The sequence below is a fragment of the Muntiacus reevesi genome, chromosome 2 (assembly GCF_963930625.1).
Source record: "Muntiacus reevesi chromosome 2, mMunRee1.1, whole genome shotgun sequence".
NCBI classification, from domain to species: Eukaryota; Metazoa; Chordata; class Mammalia; order Artiodactyla; family Cervidae; genus Muntiacus; species Muntiacus reevesi.
Window position 1 is genome coordinate 250,611,908 of NC_089250.1, and position 23,869 is coordinate 250,635,776.

The 23,869-nt window shown below is 47.8% G+C and overlaps 1 protein-coding gene across 4 annotated transcripts in view; it reads left to right on the plus strand.

Annotated features, from left to right (window-relative positions):
* Window positions 1-23,869, plus strand: part of ZFHX3 (zinc finger homeobox 3) — a 244,621-nt gene that overhangs the window by 148,781 nt on the left and 71,971 nt on the right. For all 4 annotated transcript variants that reach the window (XM_065925670.1, XM_065925668.1, XM_065925669.1 and 1 more), the window contains one exon: window positions 918-1,149. In XM_065925670.1, the coding sequence (XP_065781742.1) occupies window positions 918-1,149 (232 nt within the window). The remainder of the gene's footprint in view (window positions 1-917; window positions 1,150-23,869) is intronic.

The window sequence follows — 23,869 nt, forward strand, 5'->3', positions numbered from 1 at the left end:
GAAGTCTGGGTTCTGCTAACTCCATGGCCTCCACTGGTTTGCGTACCATACTTTATCCCTGTCGTGTCTGCTTCCTGCCGACTCCTGGGCTTCCATGTTCTGGAATCAAAGTTCTGTATCAACACAAACACAACCCAGAGTGTAGTTGTGACCATCTGATCACTAAGCCAAATGACCTTGAGATGTTGAGAGAGAACTGGTCTGGACAAATTTATTTTTCTTTTCTTCCTAATCTAGGGGAAACCCTGATTTCAGGTTCTCCTAATAGACTAGTTCTAAATACAAAAGCTTGAATCGTCTTTCTTGTGAAATAGCCACACAGCAACTTTGGTGCTTCGTTACTGACCTAAGATTCTGTGCAGGTAAGGTGACCACCCTGTAGACCATCCCCTAAAACAGGTGCTTGTCACTTTTTCCATGAAGAGCCAGATAATGAGATTTTAGGCTTCGCAGGCCACATAATCTCTGTTGCAACTGTTGAACTCCATCCGGTGTTCAGAAGGCATCCATCAACAATGCACAAACCAACACATTTTGTGGCTGTGTTCCACTGAGACCCTATTTATAGAACCAGGCAGCAGGGTGCACTTGGCCTGTGGCCATAGCTTGCCGACCCCAGTTCCACATAGAGCAGACACTTTGGAGATAAGCGGAAAGAGTGAACCTCTGATTATCGTGCCAGGAAGCCCAGTTTTATGCTGGGAGGGTCGGATCCATTGGCATTTTCAGCACTCTGACACCCCTGGGGGAGGCAGGAACGAGAGTCACCTTGCTCCCTGTCCTCATCAAGCTGCTGGGGAAGGGCCCCCTGGGAAAACCAAGTCACCCCGGAAAGGGGTTGGCGGGCGGGCGGGCTCACGGCAGGGCTGGGCTCGGTGCGGCTGACCAGGGCACGTCCCTCTCTCTCACCCTCGCAGCACCTGCAGCAGCACGAGAGCGGCGTGGAGGGCGAGAGCTGCTTCTACCACTGCGTTCTGTGCAGCTACTCCACCAAGGCCAAGCTCAACCTTATCCAGCACGTGCGCTCCATGAAGCACCAACGCAGCGAGAGCCTGCGCAAGCTGCAGCGGCTGCAGAAGGGCCTCCCCGAGGAGGACGAGGACCTGGGGCAGATCTTCACCATCCGCAGATGCCCCTCCACTGACCCCGGTGAGTGGTCTCGCGGGCCACGGGTGACCGCTGTGCTCTGGGCGTGGGGGGCACGCAGGGACTGTCACTCTCCTCTTACTTTTAAATGTTTTTAGAGGAACTTAGCACCACTTTTCTTTGCACGTCACGAGCCCCTGCCCAGACCGTGTGTTGTCCCCTCTTCCCAGGTGCATCTAGCGTGCATTCTAGATTCCGTCTTTGGGTTCAGATTAACATAAAGAAAATGCTAAAGTGTGTCTTGCTCAGAATTGAGATTGGGCAGTTTGTGGCCTCGAGTCTGATCTGTAAGGATGAACTTCAGAGGTGATCAAAGCAGCGAGTGCTTGTTAAAAACATCGTGACTGTATCCGAGTGCCCCAGCTATTCCTGGCTCAGAACTGCCCCTTCCTTCAGAGAGAGCATGGGGACCTTGGTGTAGCCCTTGCCCCGTGTCTGCTTCCCACCTGTCCTCTAGCCTGCAGTCCTTTCTCCTGTCTTCCCCATGTGACTTACTCCCACGGGAACCTCATGCAGTAGACTGTCCCCTCTCTCTTACTTTTTCCAGCTTCCCAGTCCCTTTTTCTCCACTTGGGAGCATAGGACAGTCACCTGTCTCTTTAAAAACCATACAGCGAAAGCTCTCCCTAAATCCTGGGCCCCACTGTCTGTCTACAACAGAATCTTCAGATTCTTGAAAGAACATTCTGTGTTGGTCCATCTCTAGTTCACACGTCAGCCTATCAGAGCCTGTTTCCTCTCGTCTTCAAACCATGCTTGACAAGGAACCTTTGACCCTGGATGCACCCAGCCCAGTGGCTACGTGCTGGGCTTCTTTCTTGGTCTTTGAGATTTCTGTCCAGTGCCTTCTGGAAGCGCCCGTCCCTGGCCGTGTTTCTGTCTTGTTCTTCGGCGGCTCCAGACCGTCCTCCACGCCCCTCCCAGGCTCGTGGTCCTCGGTCTGCCCCACAGGCCAGCATCGCCAGGCACTAGGCCTGGCCCTTGGCTCCCAGCCTCTTGAAACTTGGCTCTCCTGCCGTTGGCACGTGCCCTTTGAGCAGGTCCCTGGGTTTTTTCACTGGGGTCACCTCACAGGCCCCGGTTCACAACTTCTCCTGCAGACAAACCCCTTTGCTCATTCCGATGGCGTGTTGCCGCACAACCTGGCCAGGCTGCAGACTCGGGCGGGCCTTTTGGTCTCTCCGTTGCCTGCAGCACCCTGTCAGCCATTGAGCTGTCATGGCTGTGTGGGGTTTTAATCCTAATGTTATCAGATTGCATGTTTTTACAGTTTTTAAAGGCAAAAAGTTATATAAACCTTACTGTGAAAAATGGCATGGCCCTCCCCAGTGCCATTCCCCAGAGAACTGGCTTTCAAGTTTAATTGCTCCTTTTGCTACTCATGGCCATGTTTCTTAACATGCCTCTACTATTGTTGCTTGAAAATTTTTTTTTTTTTTTTGGCTAAGTGTTAGACATTACCTCTTGGCTTTCTACACTGGAAGATGAGGATTTTACTAGTATGCCGTTCTGCAAGCCCACACACTGACACCTACTCACACACACCCCATCCACAAACTCACATTCCCCCCCCCACCCCCACTCTGTACACACCCTCTTGCACACAGACTCGGTACCCACACACCCCAGCCCCTCAATACATTCTGTCTTCCCCTCTGATCTATCTTCCATTATGATTAAATAATAATTTGGGGACATATTAATATTCAGTATTTTCATTATTCTGACTCTATAAATATTAATCACAACTGAGCCATGTAGAGTTTTATAATTTCATTTACCTTCTTGTACAACTTTTTGTTTTCTCTGGTTTTCTAGGTACCTATGATTAATTCATGGCTAACCCTCTGCCAGAGTAGACGTTTTCTCCGCTCTGAAGGCTCTGCTGCATCACTTTATCTCTTAGCTTCGTTCCCTACTGGAGGCATCGCTCCAGAGCCCCCGTGGACCTCTCTGCCCACAGCTTCTGTGCCCATCACCCAGCTGCCTCTCTTCCCCCTTTTTTTGTATAGATGGAGCTAGATTCCCCAACGATGGGATACACCAGAATTCGAGAATGCTTCCTCTCTGCTCGAGTAGAATTATCACAGAGGAGGGGCCAGTCCTCCTAGCAGTCAGTATGAATTGTCACTTTGGGAAAGTCCTGTGTGGGGATCAGGGTGATTTTTGTCACCCCCAGGTCACTGCAAGATGGACTGTGCCTTCCCGCGTGTATCATGGATGCCTGTTTTGTTTAAAGTTCATTCTCTACCTCTGGGGCTTGTGTTTCATGTCTGACCCCCTGGTTCTGCCCTGGGATGGGGCCCAGCACCCACAGACACGCTAGGGCCCCAAGACTGGGACCATGGTGCCGTCCGGCTATGGGGGTCCCTGCTCCCCATGAACGCATTTTGGTCCATCTGTTCTGCCACTCTCTTTATTCTGCTGTTATGTCATTTCATGGGGTTCTTCTTCCTCTACCAATATACTCAGACCTATTTATTTCAGGGTTTAATTTTTTTTTAACCAGCTTTGCATACGTCATTGTTTTAATCTTCCACTAAAAGCTGGTCCCTTTTGCTCCCTCAATTCTTTCTTTCACTCTGCTCAGAATTCCCTTTTTATTAATGAGGTGCCCCAAACTAAATAGTGTACAGCTGCCATTTCACCCGGGGTCTATGAGCTGGAACAAACAGTTCCCTGTTTTATAATGTAATACTTCTATTTATGCAGTCGCTGTGGAATTGCGTTCTTACACCATTGCCTTCTGGGTTTCTCTCATTTAATGCATATTAGTGTTTTTTTTTCTTTTCCCTCTCCGAAGTGTATGAGCAACTTTCATCTAGATGATAGACTTCCTTTCTGTATTTCAGAATCCTTTTGTATTGTCTTCGGCCTGGAGTCATGTTTTCACTCTCCACCCACCTCTCTCCCCACCCTGCACCACCCCTCCACCCATATGCTCTAGCTAAGGGTATACTCTTGAGCAATGACAAAGGCATAAATTACTAGGTAATGTTCGTATTAACATGAACAGTAACTCGGTTCTGTTTTAGAAACTCCTTCAAGAAAACTCATCTTAAAGCATATCCTCCTCCCTCGCACCGGGAATGGACTCTTATAAACTTCTTGGAAGAATGTCTTCAAGAGAAGGGCCATGTGGGTCTGGTAGAATTAGGGCACTGAAAGTCATCACCTTCTGGTTTTGTAAACACAGACTTCATAAAACAGGTGTCCCTTGCTCCGCCACGCTCAGAGATACTGCATCATCCTTTTACAGATGGGAGGTTCGTGGCTGCCCCACTTGGAGCAAGTCTATGGGTATCATTTTTCCATCAGCATTTGCTCTCTTTGCGTCTCTGTCACGTTTTGGTAATTCTCACAGTATTTCAAGCCCTCCACCAGCAAAAAATATTTCGACTCCTTGAAGGCTAAGATGATGACCAACATTTTTTAAGCACTGAAGTGTTTTTTAATTAAGATATTTGTTTTTTATTTGTTTTTATTAATATATTTAAGATACTTTATTTTTTCCCCCCGACCTTAATAGACTACCATATAGTGTAAATATAACTTTTATATGCACTGGGAAACCACAAAATTACGTGACTTTGTTGCCATACTTGATTTATCACAACATCTGTGAGGTGTGCCTGTAATTCCCACTTCTCTCCTCTGGAACATAAAGGTTGGGGCACTGATCCTCTGCGGGCAAGGTTGTCCATGTGGTGTGAGGAGGCCTCAGGGCGTCTTTGGGCACCTATCGGTAGCCCTGCGTTGTGACTCTAAGCCACGTGTAAACAGTGGTTCTGTCTAGGGTTTTCATTCCTGGCATTCCGTTATCACCTGGTTAAAAGATGGTGTTCTCTCTCTCCTTTCTTTTCCTCCTGTCTTGTCCACACACCAGAGAGATTTACACAGAAGCCACCAGAAATAACGTCCTTTCCTTCCCTGAGCCCAGGGCCTCAGAGCTCAGCCTCCTGTCACCTTCTGCAGTGGCAGGGCTTCTCTTGCTGGGGCTGATGGAGTGGACTCTCCCGTGATTTCTTCCCTGGGGGTGACAGAAATACCACTTATTCAAACCTTACTTGTTAGCTTAGTCCCACATGTCTTCCAGTCAGTGAAGTTCACCAGGTGGTCCGCCAACCCACATGGAAGTGCAGAGAAGGAGAAATTTCGAAGGTCTCCTCTGCCTTCAGAACTCTGTGGCAGTGGCCGAGAGTCACACCCACCACTGGCTCCCTAAGCCCCTCGAGAGCCCTCATGACCAGCCTTGAAGCATCGAGGTCCTGCCCTGCTCCACCAAAGGGCTGAGTCTTGGTTGCTGACCACATGCTGATACCTAGTCCACCCTCCCCGACACAGTCCTGCTTGTGGTCAAGCGTCACCCTTACCTCCATCAGTGAGTCATATAGTATATTGTTTTGTTTTGTTTTGTTTTTACCAAGTGCAGTGGTCTTTGTGGTTATGCTTGCCACCCTCACCTCTGTACTAGAAACACAGACACACACACACACAGCCTTCCCATTTAAAAAAGAATGTCTTGGAAATGTACATCTCACAGAAAAGAAGGTAACCAAACTACCGAGATTCGTGCCTTCTCAACGTTTTTTGTGTGTGACCTGGTCTTTTGATTTTGGCTTGAGTGTATTTTCTGCAGGACCAAGTATTCTCTTGAGTGTGTTGGGATTTGGCCTTCCTGTTTCCTTCCCACCCCTTCCCATATGCACACAGATAAAGGTAGACAAAGCTCTTTGCTGCGGCGACACCTGGGTTACACCTCCCAGTGGTTGGCTTCGGCTCTTTGCTTCCCCTTAGTTGACCAGAAGCCCTTGGAAGATGGAAAGCACCCGTAGGATCAGCTTCCCTGTTTGCTTATTAAGAAGGCATTTCTGGCTCCCGGGTGAAACTGCAGTTAATTTCGCTCTATCAGTGCCCTGGCCTTCCAGAAGACAAGAGGCACTTTGTGTTTGTGCCCTCAGCCTTCCTCTGTTTCTCTTACCCTCCCCTCAACTACTTCTCACGCGGGGACACAGCCCTCCAGACATTGCACAGAAGTAGTGACCTGACTCTGCATGGAGCACCTTCTCTGGGCAAAACTTTGAGTTGGGGGCACGGCTAATGCCGTCTCTCAGCTCTTGGTTTGGATACGTTGTTCTAGACGCCGGCACAGGTGTTCAGGGCAACTGGATGATGGCTCATTCAGAATTTAGGGGAGTATTTTGCTTGGAGCAGAAGACGGCAGCCTCCTTCACTGACACGTCTTTGGCGCTCAAGGTAGTGAATTCCTGGGGTCAGGGAGCCGGCCAAGTGACGATGTAGTTTAGACGACAGCCTTTACTCAAACACTCACCAGCTTCACTTGATGGATGATTTTTTTGAAGCAAGTTCCGGGGAGTTCTACTTAACTTGTACAATTTAAGAGAATAAGAAAATGCACTGTTTTCTAGTTCGTCATTTGTTTTTGTTTTGATCTTTTAAAACTGGCATAAAGCTGCCCTCTGAATATTAAGTGCTTTTTTTTTTTTGGTAAATAGCTAAATTATATGCAAGTTCAGTGTAATTTTTCTTATAACACTAAAATATATTGTGACCAGTTCTGCAGTTCTAAAGTATTATTTTCGTAAAACCAGCAGAGTTTTTTCTCTTTCCTTTTTCCTTTTGACTATATGTCTTGTCCATGAGGCTTGGGGAAGCATAGGGATGAAGTAATGCTGACCAGAAAAGTTAAATGTGTTAAGGGCATCAAAACAAATTGGGGTGACTGAAAATTTGAGCACTCACGGAGGAATAGATAAAGCATGACTTTATCTGTTTTAAATCCATTTCCTGATAAGGGACTACTGGGATGAGAATTATGAATTTCAGGATGCTTTTTTAGAAAAGCTTTTCAATGCAAGGCTAAAGATACTTTGTTATATATTGACATGAAAAGAAAACATAATATTGTTGAATGAAAAATGGAGTTTGCCAAATAATGTATACTTTGATTCTGTTTTTTTTTTCTTTTTTCTAAAGCTTTTAAAATAGCCATTCAAAGCAAAGTTTGTAATTGGCATTTCTGACTGCTTCATGGGTGGGATCTGTTTATATGGAATCTAATAGAGTGCCAGGCATATGGCAAGAGCTCAAATAGTGGACAAGCTCTTTGACAGAGATATTAGCAAAATTACTCACAGGATACCAAGGGGTGAATCTTACTTGTCTTTTGTTCATGGAGACAGTTTTCCTTTTGTCAGTGTAAAGCACGTGTAGTTTGATTACCGTCTGATTCGCTTGCATTTTGCATCCACATGAAGAGGACAGGAGTACTTCTTAGGCTGTCTACAGTCTTGTTTTTTTGTTGGAACAGAGTTCCTGATTTGCCTTAATTAGTCCTCTAACAATCTACAAAGGTCAGCGCCAATTGCCTGTTCATTTACATTTGTAATTGTGATGGCTTCTGATTACATATTCCTTGTCTTAGTCCTTCCTCTAAGTATATGCTAGTGTGTCTGCTCCTCCTCTCACATGTGTGTGTGCACACACGTGTGCATGCGTATGCTCTCATAGATGACGTGCACACACACCACACTCATCCCCACACACCCACCCCTGCCCCCGACCAGTGTGGAAGCTAAGGGTCCATCTCTTCATACAAGACTGCTTTATAGTGATAGCACCGCCTTCCCTGCAATGTCAGAGTCTGTTATGAAGAAGCATCTTGGAGAGGCTGTTGCTTCTAAGTTAGGAATGTCCTGAAGCCAGAGTCAGGGCAATTACACGGATACCAGGCAAGACCTCTGAGAGCCATTATCCAGGAGCTTTTTTGACTGGAGTCATTGTTGTTCAGTTGCTAAGATGTGTCCCACTCTTTTCAGCCCCATGGACTGCAGCATGCCAGGCTTCCCCCTCCTTCATCATCTCCCTAAATTTACTCAAACTCATGTCCGTTGAGTCCGTTATGACATCCAACCATCTCATCCTCCGTCGCTCCCTTCTGCTCTTGCCCTCAGTCTTTCCCAGCATCAGGGTCTTTTCTGAGGAGTCAGCTCTTTGCACCCAGTGGCCAAAGTATTGGAGCTTCAGCTTCAACTTCAGTCCTTCCAATGAAAATTCCCACTGAGCTTGTTTCCTCTCTGTCTTCTCCAGAAGAGATAAGCATATGCGCCAAGACGTCCCACCTTTTAGAAATGATCTGAGATCTGGCTGCGGTAGCCTGAATTACAGTGATTATCATTCATTTGCCCATTTGTATTCTGTATCCACCATTTAGTAGCTGCTTTATTTTTACGGGAGGTTCGAAGCTGTCAGGGTTTGGGGTTTTATTTCAGTGTCTGGCACTGGAGTGTATGTTCCCCTGTATCGTATACTGGGCTGTATGTCTGACTATACATTGCCTGCCTGGTTAGCCCTTGTTTGGGGTCCTCATTTGGGGACTCAAGTCCTCATTTGGGGACTTGAACGGTCTTGGATGCTGTCCCCTCAGTAGGTAATGGTGGGTTCCCTCACGGCCACCCCACACTGCCCACTCTGAGAGGTGCTAACACTGCGGCTGCTCCCTTCCAGAGAGGGTGATACCAAGTGGCCCAGCAAAACGTAGATGAACGTAAAAAGAGGAGACCATGAGTCCTTTTGGTGGGTATTGAGGGTGAGCATTAGGAGTCTTCTGGTTAGGGCTATGAGCATGCCAGAGAGCTCAGAAACACAGGGATCCCCTTGGGAGACAGAGAATGTCATGTCCCACCAGGTGCTATGTCAGGGAAACCTTTATGAGGGGTCCCTTCTGAAAGGGGGGTCCAAGGAGCTTGAACAAGGGAAACATGTCCCTCAGGTGAGCGTGGGAGCCAGCCAGCGGGTTGGGGTTGGAGTGTGTACCTGGGTGGGTTGGGGATGGCTGTGGTGGTCATCACCTACTGTCCCCCGTCTCATGGGCACGTCTTCATTCCCGCCTCTTCCCTTCACACCATCCTGTGCTGCTCAAATGTACTTTTTCAAGAGAAACAATGAGTTGAACTTGTTATGCCTTCAGAAATGCCTGAAGAATCCATTTCTTGGGCCACTTACACTCTATATTAATAAACTTGCTCCTGACCTTGGTAGGGGGCCAGGGAGGAAAGTGGAGCATGCATTGGTCTCTCTGCTCACAGAAATAGCTCAAAGCCTTCTTCTCAGAGTCACGGATGTTAAGGAACCCCCTTCAAACTGTGACCCAATTAGGAGAATTATAGTCCTGCATGATTTTTTTTTTCCCCCAAACACTGACTAGCAGTGGGAAGTTTTCTGACCGCCCACATCAGAATAGGCACGGTCCAGAGCCTCCTGGTTCTGGGGTTTCTCGACCCTCTGAGAGTGATCAAGGGAGCATTTCCAGGTTCTCTGCCTGCTCCGCGCGACAGTCACGAGCCCCCTGTGGCTGTTTAAGTTTAAATTAATTTAAGTTCAGTAAAAATTTAAAATCCAGTCTCTCCGTCATACCAGCCAGATTTCAAGTGCTTCTTAGTCACATGTGGTTCACAGCTGCCTTGGTGGAGGGAACAGACTTACCGAGCAATTCGGGAGATTCTAATGGGCAGTGCTGGCCAGCTGTGGGGCACACGATGCGCTTGCCCTAGCGCTGGGCTGCTCACTGGGATGCCGCTGGCCCAGCCCGGATATGGGCCGCACTTTGCATAAAACTCTTTGACTTCCGTTTTAAAGAAATGGGTATGGTCCCCAGTCGCCTCCTGCTTTCTGTCAGGCTGTGTAAGGTGTATTCTTTCATGCTTTCCCATCTCTGTTTCTGCCATTCCCCCCCCTCTCCTCGATTTTTCTCCACATGAGAGAAACATGTTTTCAAATAGGCATTTACTTTTGGTTTCGCCACTTAAGCCTAATCCATTAGCAGTTTTGAGGGAGTTGGAAAGGACTTTGTCAAGATGTAGCCTTAAGAGTGGATGTTAAAGGGCTTTTTATAATTTTACACTTCCAAATTATCTTGAGACCTTTTGTGTGTTTGTTAATAAAAAAGAGCTATTTATCACTTTTAAAAGATACTTGACTTCTGCTGTAATCAGAATATTAAAAGTTGGATAGTATGCGATTTTTCTTGGAACAAGCCTGTCTGTTGTCTTCACTCAGTTTTATCCGGATCTGTCGTCATCTCATGAAGACAGAAAGAGAATCTATGTGCTTCCCTCTCACCATTTTGCTTGGTTTAGAATCCTCTCCTTGGGTCATACTTTTTCCTTTTAGACTGCCTGAGTTTGCTTAGAGCTGCCATAGTGAAAAGCCACAGGCCGAGTGCTTTAAACAACCCAAGTTCATTTTCCTGCAGGTCTAGAGGCTGGAAGTCCAAGATCAAGGTGTTGGGAGGTTTCATTTCTCCTGAGGCTCTTATAAGGACACCAGCCAGGGTGCCCTAATCCATTCTAACACTCATCTTTAACTTAATCACCATCCTAAAGGCCCTTTCTCCAGATAACAGCCACATCTGAGGTTGTGGGGGGTGAGAGCTTCAATGTATGAGTTTGGGGAACACATTTCAGGCCATAACCATCCACTGCCTGACATCCGAGTACAGTGTCTTGTTCCTTTTTGGATGTGGAGGAGGGCAGGAGGCAGAGGCGGAGGGCGATGGGGAGACCCCGGACCTTCCTGCCGCGGGGTCAGTGCCTGCCGGTCCCTCCGTAGCTTCCTGCTCCCAGATCTTGGTCCTAGGTGCGGGCCTTGGTCTGTGAAGAAGCAGAGCAAGCTTCCTGGCAGGGGGCTCTGGAGGAAGTGCCCCCTGGTTAGATCAGAAAAGAGGTCAGAGCGCTGTGCCAGCTGAGCTCAGACAGGGAGCAGCGCTCTGCTTGGCCGGTCCTAACACAGCCTCTGTTCAGACCTTCCATCGATGAGTCCCAAGGGCACGCCAGCCCGTGGAGGGACATTCTCGTGCCTGTGAAACTTGGCGACCTACGCCTCAGGACAGCGTGCCCTGCTGTACGCCAAGGAGAGTGGCCTCAGGAGAAACGAAACCTGCCAACGCCTTGATCTTGCACTTCCAGCCTCTAGAACTGTGGGAGAGTGAACTTGGGTTGTTCAAGGCACTCGGCCTGTGGCTTTTCATTACGGCAGCTCTCCAGTACGCTGTCACGTATGAGGCTCACGTGCGAGGATTTACACAAGGAGCCTCTCCTCTCTGTTACCCACTGGCACTTTTAAGGATAAGCACAACCCCCTTGTGGATTTGTGGGTGGTGTTTAATGGTCCTGTTTTTTGTTTGTTTGGGGGTGATTTTTTTGCTCTGGTTAGACTAAATGCCACCCCCCTTGTCACCGTCTGACCTGCTTTGGAAGAGAATTCCACACCATGTCTGTTGGTTGAGCGTCCGTCTAGAGGATCCCAGTTGCCACGAGCCCTGAAGGATTCTGACTCCCTGGTTTTGCTATGTCTGTGTTGAGTCCTCCAGACCTGACATTCTAGAAGGGCCCTGGTGTGTAAGCCTTCACCCTTCTCATTAGGGCACACCCCTCACGTGTGTCCCTAGGACAGGTCCGTCCTCACCCCCCAGCCCTCATCTTTCCCAGATGCGAGCCCAGGACATAGGCTTCACAGCTGACCTCCCAAAGGGCCTTCCTCTGTGAGAGTGTAAAGCAAGGACATGTTCATGGCTTCTCAGCCATCATAGGTCTCAAGTCTCCAGGTTCCCAGATGGTCTGCTTGTTGTAACACGTGGCGGCCATACCAGACGGTGAAGACAGAGGGCATCTCTCTCACTGCAAAAAGTCCTCGTGGGCTCTGCTTCTCTCTGTCAAGGCTCTTCCTGCAGTGTCTTGCCTTCTTGCTGGGGGCTGACAAACTCATCCAAGGAACCAGCAGCGCTTTGCCCCAGGGACAGGGTTCTTCATGTCCATAAAGGACTGTGATGCACTGTTGGATCCTCTCAGGGTAGAACCAGGAAACCCGTAAGGCGGGGCGTGAAGGGGCAGCAGTCATTTGTGACTCTCTAGCCTGCTGAGTGCAAACCTTGGTCTTCTCTGAGAACTGGCAGTGATTTAAGTGGTTTTCCTAGTATTCAAAACCCTTTGATGATTTTCCTGTTCAAGTCAGTCCCAGTGGCACTGGAAACCCCGCAGTGTGGAAGGGCAGCCCTGCTCTGGGGGGCCGGGGCTGGGGGTCTGTGCTGGAGTGACTCCTGGCCTGTGAGACTCGGGATGAGACTGTGGCCTAGTCATAGGCTGTGTGCGCCTGTGTCCACCCCAAAGTTTTCATGCTAATTTTGTAGTAGACATGAGTCTTCAATTGTTAACAAAACTGGCAAAAAATTCAAAACTCTGTAGGCAATTAAATTCAGAGCAAAATAAAAATTGGGGCTGATTTTGGAGTTCAGGAGGGAGAGCAGGGCTCAGGAGGGGGACACGTGTGGAAGAGTTTGCAAATGAAGAGGCAGAGATGGGGCCCAAGTCAGGGAAAGATGGACTTGACTTTCTCTGCCTCTTTTAGACGAGAACCGCGGCTGGGGAAAGAGTGACTGGTTGAGTCCAGGCGTGGAGTTCTTTAGCCCTGCAGACATGGAGTGTCCTGAGTGTGGCCCATGGCACTCTGGGCTCTGGGAAAGCTGCCAGCAGGCAGTGAACACAAAGTCTGGACTTTTCCCTCCAGTGAGGGGGAGACAGACGCCAGATAAACAAATAGAGGATGTCAGGTGTGCAAGGTGCTATAAATACAGAGCCAGGCGGGGCAGGGCAAGATGGGTCAGTCGTCTTACATAAGGTGCTCCGAGAAGCCTCCCCGGGGAGGTTATATTGGAGCTGAGCGGAGCGGCCCTGGCAGAGGGCCCAGCGGGTGCACAACCCCTTGGCAGTTGGAGAGGAAGGCGGGCAAGGGGTGCTGTGGATGCTGGCAGGCTGCAGGGGAGGAGGAATCGGATTTTGCTCCCATCAGGCTGGGAAGGTCGAAGCAGGGGAGTGACGGTGTGACTTGCACTGTTGAGGCTTCCATGGGAACTTGACCTGCACGACCCCTGTCACACAGGGGTGACTGGTCCCTCTCCCCATCGCCCCCAGGAAAAGGAGCCCCTCAGGCCGGGAGGGGAGGGCCACCGCAGAGTGCAGTGTGTGCAGGGTCCTTGTGAGCGGGGATGAATGCGAGGAGAACAGACTGATGAGCTTGCCCTGCTTAGAAGCCACTTTCTGGGATCAGTGGCATTCTTTGGAGCTCTCTGGTTTAGCCCAGGGGTCAGTGGTTTTCTCATAAAACAAAATCTGTTTCTGGTGACTCATGACACAGGTGCGAAGCGCAGGACAGACTTGGGTCCTTTAGACTTGAGGATGTGTTGTCTCTGCTACAGCGTAAACAACTGGAAGCTGGCTCTGCTTGGGGTGTGTGTCAGGCTGACTGTAGCGAAGTAAGAACCTTTCTCCTCCTCCTTCCCTCCACCTGCCGATGGGCGATTCCACATTTCACGCAGAGCCTTGGTATGTCAGAGGGCAATGCGTTTTTCCCGGACTGGAATTCCGTTCCACTACATAGTATCATAATGCAGAAAGTGCTCGGTTCTCAGGCACCTGTGTTCTCTTGGCATCCCAGATGCTGCGTGTCAGAGGTCATTATCCCGTTCTGGGAGGGCGAAAGACCTCGCTCTGACTTGTGTGTCTGGCCAGCCTTTGACAGACAGGCCTGGTCTATTTCTGCACCCGTTTTCCCCTCCATAGGCATGTGCCCAGACCCCAGGCAGATCTGAAGATGTCCTCAGAACACATAAGACCAGGGAGATTTGTACCCCACTGGTCTGTTTTCTCTGGGCTTTGTTGTAATCAGGAATGCAGACGGGTGTGTGTATATTTCCAGTGGATGGTGTGCAGGCACACAGCCTTCCCTCCCTTCCTTGAGTCAGAATTACACGGCTAATTGGGAAATGGTGCTTCTTTTTCAATAAAAAGGGGTCACGCCTCCCCCCTCAGGGTCCTAGTCTTTCTGGGATTGTCAGGCTCCCATGGAAAGGCCCCTGGAGGGAAGGACATCGGGATATTTGGAAAGAATGTTTCAGCCACACCTGGCTGCCGTGTGTGAGGACAAATGTAATTTATTTTAAAAATTTGGCCACAAGCAGCCTTTTCTATCTGTTTCTTTGGGGCGGGGGAATGAGTAGGGGATTGAAGAGAGGCAACAAAGTGATGGTTTGCATTTGTTTTCTTCCAGATTTGACTAGCCAGCAGAAGAGAGATTATCTCTAACGGATATGAAAGGTTTAATCATTTTAATTTTGTTTTTATTAAAGTTTATCATAACTTTTTCCCCCAATGTGCCCTGGTAGAACAGAAGGGAGAGAAGAGGAGGTAATATAAATATACACAAACCCCCAAGCACTTGGTTAATAAACTCTCTCAGGGGCGGGCCTGTGTGGGGAGGAAGTGGCTGGCTGGCTGGGGACAAGTGCTGACCCGGGCATGCCGTGACAACCCTGAAAACGTGGTCGGCATCTCCTAAGCGTCCCAGCCCCTCTCCAGCAGATACTTGCCATGGGGAGCTCAAGGCTTTCATTAAGCAGAGAAAGAAAGCTTAACTCTTGTCTTATTCTATCATGATCCTCAAGTGGACTGGATCCCCAAGCCATTTCTAGCTATAAAGAAGCCTGAATTTGTAGAGAATAATAGAATTCGTTTCCATTAGATTCTTCTGCCCCTTATCATAACAATGAAAATATGTGAACCTGGATATCCTGAAGACTTACTTTAGGTCAGAATCCTTCAGATCTTATCTCTCTGTGTTTTATGGAACAGCAGAGTCGGGATAAAAATAGTCTTTCGTTTTGGGGTAGGAAAACTGTCCTATACATGATGGTGAAACGGAGCAGCTTGGATCCTAGATGAACAGGGTGTTGGCTCGTTTTCCGTTCAGGGCAGTAAAAATAAGCTTATGTCAGAGTCAGTTGTCTCAAATCACCTGGGTGCGGACTGGAGTTGCTGTGACCTCAGTGCTGTCTTCTCTCTCCTCCATGGCTGGAAAACCCCATGGAGGCAGGGATGTTACACGGCCTGAGAATGAGGAAATGGTGTTCATGCCTGTGTTCACGAGGCTGGAAGTCATTCCTGCACACCTAAACCACTTTTTAAAGCAGTAGAATGAAAGCACTGTCATCTCGTTAGCTCACCTAACCTGGGATACGTACCAGTCCTGAAGTTCTGGGCCCCGTTCAGGCTTTGTAGCACTTTCTCTGCCATTGTTATGGAAGGTGCTCAGTTCATCAGTAGAGAAGCAGCTTTTCTAGTGACGGCTGCGCCTCTAGTTCCTTGAATCAAGTTGGAACTGCAGAGAGGCGGCTTTATTTCAGCCGCTGTGTGAGTGAATGGCTGGGCCCACACAGGCCATGTGGGCAGTCATGTGCTCCATACAGGTTCTCTTGGGGCTTCTATGAGGAGCGTGGTGGGTGGAAGGCTTCCGAAAACAAGCCTCCCTTCTGAGAAAGAAACCCAGAGCGCGAAGGTTTGCAGGCCTCTGCCCTGCCCTTGCTGGTGCGCCCCATGTGGGAGAGAATGCCAGCAGCCCGGCGGCCTGGCGTTTTGGAATTCTTCTATGGGAGTTCCGTGAACTGGTAAGGGGCAGCTTTCCTGGTCACTGTCGACCAGGGCTGTGTGAACGGTACAAGTGCACAAATGTAGGCCCGTATCATTCCCTGAAGGCTCTTACCCACCGGCTAAGCTGCCCTCCAGGAGAGGAGAGACCCAGATATTCCCTCAGCTGGACTTTTGTCTCAGATTGAACTGGATGGCCGCAGAATTTCTGGTTTGTGTATGAGGCCTTAATCTCATATTTTCAAAGCTTTGTATAGACTATGAAGATAGTAGAAGGTGGGGAAACAAAGAATACGTATATTCTTCTATCTCATAGCTTTAACCTGTGAGCCACAGAGCGACCCCAAAAGTGCCTTAAGCAAATTAGGGGTTCCATTTTCCCTCACATAAGCAGACTTGGGAGGAGGGCAGTCTAGTGCAGGAGTGAAGGCCCCGCAGGTCAGCAAGGACCCAGCTTCCTTCCGTCTTTCCTCTGAGCCATCCCCAGGGTCTCAAGGATGACCGCTCTCCATCTGTGCTCTGGGCAGGAGGAAACAGGAAAGCTCACTTGCTACCCGAGTTTGTCCCTTCCAGGAGCTTTTTCCCCAAGCACCCAGATACTTCCACTTGCATCTCATTGGCTGGAATTTGGTCACATGACTCTCTCTGGACTCACAAGAGACTGGGAGATAGTGATTTTAACCAGGGAGTATTGCCGCCCCGAATAAAGTGAGTACTCTGTTCACAAGAAAGAGCAGTTGTTACGAAGGCAATTAGGAGCCTCTGCCACCCATCTTTTAAAAGATGAGGGAGGATTAAGTAAGCTGTGTTATGAAAATGTAGTGGAGATCTGGGTGGCCATTAGGAATAATGTTGTTGATTAATATTTAAGGACATGGAAGAAAGCTCAATAGACAGGGAAGCAAGACCCAAAATCATATAATTGTCCTAGTTTCCTTTAAAGTATATATAAATATACTGAGATGTTATCACTGATTATGGGCAATTTTTACTTCCTTCACACTTTTTTGTATTTTCAAGATTTTCAACAATAGGCATTTATTTGCTTTTATGATCAGGGGGAAAAAGGCAAACTTTAAGCGTAAGAAGTAGAGAACTTGGTAATTACTATCTCGTGTATGAAATATACTTGATGGAAAAAATAAAATGAGTAATAAAGGGGAAAATCTATAAACCTGTAGTGATAATGGAATGATGATGAGTAACTGTAGTGCTATGGATTCATCAAGAACAAATCCCATCATACTAATAAGATAAAAGGAAATAATGTACATCAATTCTCATTGCAAAGGGAAGTTGTATTGTGCAAATGCAAACTTATATTCTGGAGGCTGTAAATGTACTTCAGAGGCATCCGCCATTCTCTTCAAGCATGCTTTCAAGGTGACTTAGGCAGGGGCTGTTCTTTCCCTTATTTTAACTCTGGAAATTTGGGTGGGGGGTGTTGAGGTTTGTAGCTGTTGAAGCTCCAGTTCATTGTAAACACTATTTACTGTGGAAGAATATAACAGAATAAGAGAAATGACCCCTGCCTGTCATATTTTGGGAGGATTTCACCCACCCACACACATGCATGCATGCATGCAGGCGTACACACTACACACACACACACATGCACGTGATTAACACAGTTCAAGGTGGTCCGTGGTAATCACCAGATAGTGGGGCAGGACAATAAAGACCCCGGGCCTTCTGAAGTGTGAGGAATTCTTGGGTGAAATTGCTGGGGCAGCTCCAAGGAGCAGGTGGACCCGATCCTGATAGCTTCAGGTAGAGTAAGATGCTTGGGGTTCTGGGCAAGTTCAGGAATTTGGTCAGGGCCAGGGAGCAGGCCGTTCAGCTGGAGAAAGAACCCTGGGCAAGGACCACAGGCTGCAGACCCATCTCCTTCCATTGATTGTATCTAGCTTCTTCCACTTGCCCCTGGCCCACACCAGTATGCCCCTGTGAGAGGCAGATAGAATTGCGAGTATGAATATCATAGGTGTATTAAAAACAAATACATCAAGGACTTCCATGGCTGTCCAGTGGTTAAGACTCTGTGTTCCCAATACAGGGGACACAGGTTCCTTTCCGGGTCAGAGGGCCGAGATCCCACATGCCACCTGGTGCTACCAAAAAAACAAAAACGAACAAATAAACAAAGCGATACATCAAAACTACTGTTTCTCCCAAAACCTCCTAATCAAATTCTGAGTCTAAAGAGAAATTCTTATATGTGTTGAATCCTGACTACAAGAAAGATAATATATTGATTTCTAGGCTGTTTGTGCTGGTGCTGGCAAGAGTTCTGTTTTTATCCAACATTTTCATTGGTAACTTGAAAACAAATAGTAAATGAAATTTGCATACAATCTAAAATATTTATGCAATAACGTGTGTAATTGCCAATACTAAAGAATACAGAAAATATATAATTGGACTAGAGATGTTAAGAATCTTATTGCATTTTCTTTTGAATTTGTACTTTTTTTTTGTCCATGGTTTTCCAGCAGTTAGTTGTGATGTTGGTGTTTTCATGAGAGGGGGTGAGCTTGCCTCCTTCTACTTGTCTCTGCCTCTCAATTTGTACTTAAAAGTTTTTTTTTTAATTTTGATATAATTTCAGACTTCCAGAAAAGTAAAGATTAGAAAGAATTCCTGTATATCTTTACCCAGATTCCCCAAGTGTTAACATTTTAGCACATTTGGCTTATCTGTCTCTCTCCTTCTCACACACTCTCACTCTCTACATGCCTACTTGGGATGCATACACACAGATACTGTTATTTTTTCTGCCCATTTCAGAGTCAGTTTCAGACATGATGCCGCTTGATTGCTAAATATTAGTGTATTTTCCAAATGTATATTTGGAAATGTATATTAGTGTATATTTCCAAAGAACAAGAGCATTATCTCATATAACTGCAGTAAAGTTATCAAAATCAAAAAATTAACATCAATACAGAAGCACTAGGTAATCTGCAGGTCTTCTTCAAATTTTCCCAATTTTCCCATCTGCAGGTCTTCTTCAAATTTTCCCAATTTTCCCATTTATATGAAAAAAAAAAAAAAAACTAACAGATCACAAGTTGTATTTGGATGTCCAACTCTTTTTAAAAGAGTCCTATAATCTAGGACAGTTTCTCGTTCTTCCTTTGTCTTTTATAGACTCAACATATCCGGTGAGGACAGGTTAGTTAATTTGTAGCATGCCCTTCAACTTGAGCGTGTCTAACGTTTCCTCAAGATTTGAATCGGGCTTTGCATGTTGATAGAAGTTCCCCAGAAGTGATGTTGCTTTTCTTCTAGTACACTGTACCAGGAGGGACATGGTATTGATTTGTCTCTTTATTGGTGATGTCAACTTTGATCAGTTAGATGTGGTGACAAATACTGATTAGTTATGTTAGTGAAGAGTTAGTGGTTAACAGTGATTACTTATCCATTGTAAAATTACTATTTCCCCTTTTGTAACTAATGAGGATCTAGTGGAAGGATACACTGAGTATATTTAATAAGGAATTGAATTTTTAAATGGAATTACTCGGAAAAATATATAGCTAATAAAAATCAATAGGAAGAAATGTTTGGCAAAAAAGTAGTATAGTCATTAAAGTTGACTTTTAAAGCTTATAATTTTGGGGAGGGAGGTGGGAGGGGGGATCAGGATGGGGAACACATGTAAATCCATGGCTGATTCATGTCAGTGTATGGCAAAAACCACTATGATATTGTAAAGTAATTAGCCTCCAACTAATAAAAATAAGTGAAAGAAAAAGCAAACATACAAGCAACAGCAATAAATTAAAAAAAATAAAGCTTATCATTTATCAGTTTCGAGATGATGAAGTAATTCAATGATCCAGAATACTGAAGGAATGAAAAGAATTCTCAGAAGTGTCACTTGATGGTGGAAGTGAATGAGGAACATTGAAAGTAACTAAAGAAGTGATCCTAGTGAAAGAAGCGTAGCATTAGCTTGGCCAGATCCTGAAGAGCAGAGTCTTAGAAATGTGGGAGTTGGGGCTATGATAAACCTTAATTCAATTCTAATTCCATTTTGTAAGGAAAACGAGCACCTCTTGATCTCATGAGTGTGCTCAGAAGTACGTGGGCCCCTGGTCTGGGGGTGCCCATCAGACAGGTCAGCAGACGCGTGCAGAGTGCGGAAGGGAAGGGGGGCTTCTGTGTGCACCTGCCGCCCGGTGTTTCCGCTTCCCTCCGCCCCACAGTGCTTTAATGTGAGCCTGGGACGGGCCCTGATGAGCGTTCACTTCCTCCCAGCTAAGCCTGAGAAAGTCCTCGGTCCTGGTGCCCTGCCGTCCGTCTCCTCTCTCTGAGGGGCGTGGGGGAGAAGGCCCCTCTGTGCCCTGGGGTGGCTTGAAAGCACAGCCCCCCTTCACCTCCCACTCTTTCCTCTGGGGGGCTCTGGTGGAACCACAGCCTCCTCTTTTTCCTTCTTCATGTTATCAAACTGCGGTTAGCGTTTCCTCCTGTCCACTGTTAGAATCCCTGCCCCACTCTTACCTGTCTTCCTTTCCAGAGGTGATTATTCCTTCTCTCATCTTCAAGGCTGCACAAGCAGTAGGGCCCTGCCTCCCAACCCCTTAAATGAACAGAGATCAGGTGAGCCTTCAGTAGACAAGGAGATGGAGAAGCTGAACGCAACGCGCTCTGTGCCCAGGGTGGCTCACTGTCTGACAGAGAATGATTCTTAAAAAGATCAGTGCCATGGACCCGGAACTCTGCGGATAATGTAAAGGGCGTGGGGATGTTCTCCGTGGCCATACCTTGAATGTGAGCAGATGGAGAAGGCGGAAGTAATCCCTCAGTGGGACCAGCATGAGCCGAGTTCTCCACTAGAAAGGGAACTCAGACTTCCCTCTAGTGGAACCAGGAGCCATGAGATGCTTAGCAGAGTCACGTGACCTCACCCTCTTTTAGGCAAGTAATACCGGCTCCTGGGTGGAAGATGGAAGGGTTTGAAAGCTAAACTCATGTGCCGTGACAGATGAGGATCTGAACTAGTGGAAGCAGGGAGTGTGGGTGGTGGCCCAAGTGAATGCTCAGTGCTGTTGAGGTGGTTCCGTCTGGGAGACATGGAGAGAAAGCGGCTAAGGATGGTTGTATGGTATCTGGTACACTGGTACTTGGGCACTGGTACTCCCAAGTAGGAGACAGCAAGAGATGGAGGTGTGGGTGAGAAAGGAAGTTACTGCTGAACCAGCTTCATCTGCCTCATCTCCCAGTTTTCGTAATGAATATAATGAATATAATTCTTAATCTCTACTGCAGAGCCTTTCACGTAATTATAATTATGTACTGTTTATTTATCTCATACTGTTGTGAAAAGATTTGACAGCCTTGTCTGGCTGATTGTTTAATATCTGCTTACTGTTCATCCCCAGAATTGTAGACGTCTGTGTAACACGGGACCGTGTCTGGTGCTGCTTGGGTGGCACCTGGGCCGGGCCCTGTCCTGCTGAAAGGCAGCTCGGCCAGTGAGTGTCCTTCTTGCTCGAATCCTTTGGGTCCTGCTTTTGGCCCTGAGCCTGCCCTGCCCCACACATGCGCTCTGCTGTGTCCTCATTGCTGCTGCCTCTTGCCTGTGTCTCTAAGCTGCCGCCCCCTTTATAGGATTAGTGAGAACTCGCCAGGTTTGTTCCCTAACTGGGGGGGGCACCTTCAGAAGAGGAAGGCTGCCACCTTGAGAAAGAAGTCCCTCCCGATCACGTCCGGCATCTTTTTGTTTCTGGGAACGATCATCCTCTCGCAGGGTCCACTGCTCTCCACCTTGACCAGAAGTTGGGCAGGACGTGACTCCATGAGCCAAAACAAATGATCCATCCAAAACAAACGTGGATTACAAGTTTAGACTGCTGTCGGCAGCAAGCCAAAGAGTTGAGCTGATCGTTGGCTCCAGGGGGCCCTAGCTTGTAGCAGCATTACGGTGTTGCTCCTTACGGCCTTGGGGGTTGGGCATGTCTTATCTTCTGAAGGTTGCGTCGCCCCGCCCTCTGATAGAAGGGGGCGCCCTTGAGAAATGCTTGTCTTCCTCCTCAGGGTGACCCAGAATGCACCGCTCTGCTTTGATGAGGTGCGCATTTCCATTGTCCTCTCACCTGGGCAGTGCCATTCTCGACTTCCCCCAACCCCGCTTGAGGAGGACTGCTATTTCTAAATTTAGTGAAGCCACTCACGTAACATTCTACCCTGCCGCCATTCACGGTGTGGAGCAGGACCAACCAACGGTGTGCTTCTCTTAGCAGAGTCACAGGTGACAGGGCTCCGGAGCATTTAGGGCTGGGCAAAGAATCCCGACCTGACAGTCTTACGCTGTGTTCGTGAGACTTGACACCGAACCCACCAGGCCATTTTGGCTCAGCCTGTAGCTGGGAAACATGAATTCATGTCATGGGGTGCATTCTTAGTGTACAAGCAGACCCCCTGCAAACTAAGGAAAGCTAGACACGCTTATTATTTTTGAAATTGCAATGTCTATGTAAGGGGTTGAGAAACCCCACACCTCTAAGGATGAGGCCCCCCCCCCCCTAAAAAACAATAACTATTCCTGTTTTGCAGAATATCCTTCTAGAAGGGCTATGAGTTAGGGAATCTGAATGTTGAATGCTTCTTCTGTCATTTCCAGATCATTTTTCTGACTTCAGGTAGAGCTGGGCTGCAGGTGGTGGGTTTGTACCTGTGTTCCTGATGGAGCGGGGGGAATGGAGGTGGGTTCCATGAAAAAAAGTGTTTCTTGTACACTAAATGTTTTCAAAGAGATGAGATCACTTTGAAGCAAAGCGTGGAATGGGGTGAAAAGGCCCTGTGAGTAGTGGAACCGTGACCCTGGCCCACAGAGCATTTGACCACTGAGCAGTGGAGATGCGGGCTCACTGGTGGAACTGGGAAGAGCCCGTCCCAGCAACAGGAACACTCGTTCGTTCTGGGTTGAAGGTGACCCTGATCTTTCTACTCTGACCCAGCATCCACCTCCTCTGCTTCTGCGTCTCCTCAATTCCAAGGAAACACCCAGGTTCTCATCCTCTCTCTCACAGCAAACACAGGGGCTTTCAGATCAGACCTGGTTTTGAGACGTTTTAGAAGTCGCACGGTGGTTTAGATCCCAGCTTTTCTGAGCTGGCTGACTTTGGTCAAGTTACGTAATCCAGGCATTCGTGACCCTTCCGGGTAATCTGATACACGAAATGGTCCCTCAGCTCAGAAAAATGCCCGGATATGAAAGATTCTATGTGTTTACTTCCGGGACTCCCAACAGCACGCCTCTGAAGCATCAGTTCTTTTATCTGCAAGCGAGGGGCACTCATTCACAGTTTGGGGTCTGTCTCTAATTCTCTTGTGCCAGTTAAGTGAGAGAAGATACGTAAAAGGTTCATCCTTCACACGAAGTCCAGCACACAGCCCAGGCACGTCCTTTTGTCCCTCATTCACTCTCACTCTCCTCCGTCCCAAACGCTGTGCCGTGGCCTCCAGTACACTGGCCAAGGGAGGGTTAGTCTCATTTCATTTTTGGATCATTTGTTAGGATAGAACCCTGCCAGATTTTCTGTTTTTTTGTCTGTCCACAGTGATTTCTTTGTTCCTTTCTTCCTGCCCCCTCTTAGGGCGTCTCATGGCCGGAAGCATCGCGTTATCTCTCTGGTTTGCAGCTCTCTTATACCCGTTTCTTTCCTGCAGGAGGGGGCTGAGCTCAGAGAAGCTCCACGTCCGCCTCTTCCACTCCTGCTGTCCTGGAGTCACACAGACTCACCATGGTGGTGTTGCCTCTCCTCTTGAGGGCAGTGGAAGCCCTGCTCCAGATTTCATGCTTCAAACAGGCATGACTGGCGTAACTGTGACCTTGGCCCACGGAGCATTCGGCTCCACTGATCAGTGGAGATGCAGGCTCACTGGTGGCACTGGGAAGAGCCCGTCCCAGCAACGGGAACACTCATTTGTTCTGGGTTGAAAGTGACCCTGACTTCAACTGTAGCACCTGATATTTCCAAAAAGCTTGCCTTGTGGATGATTTTTTTTTTTTTACATTTTTATTTAATTTATTCAGGCTGCACTGGGTCCTTGCTGCAGCATGCAGGCTTCTCTGGCTGCAGTGCCTGGCCTCTTTAGTTGTGCCACGCATGCTTAGTTGTGGCGTGTGGGATCTGGTTCCCTGACCAGGGATGGAACCCGGACCCCCCTGCATTGGGAGCACAGAGTCTTAACTGCTGGACCACCAGGGAAGTCCC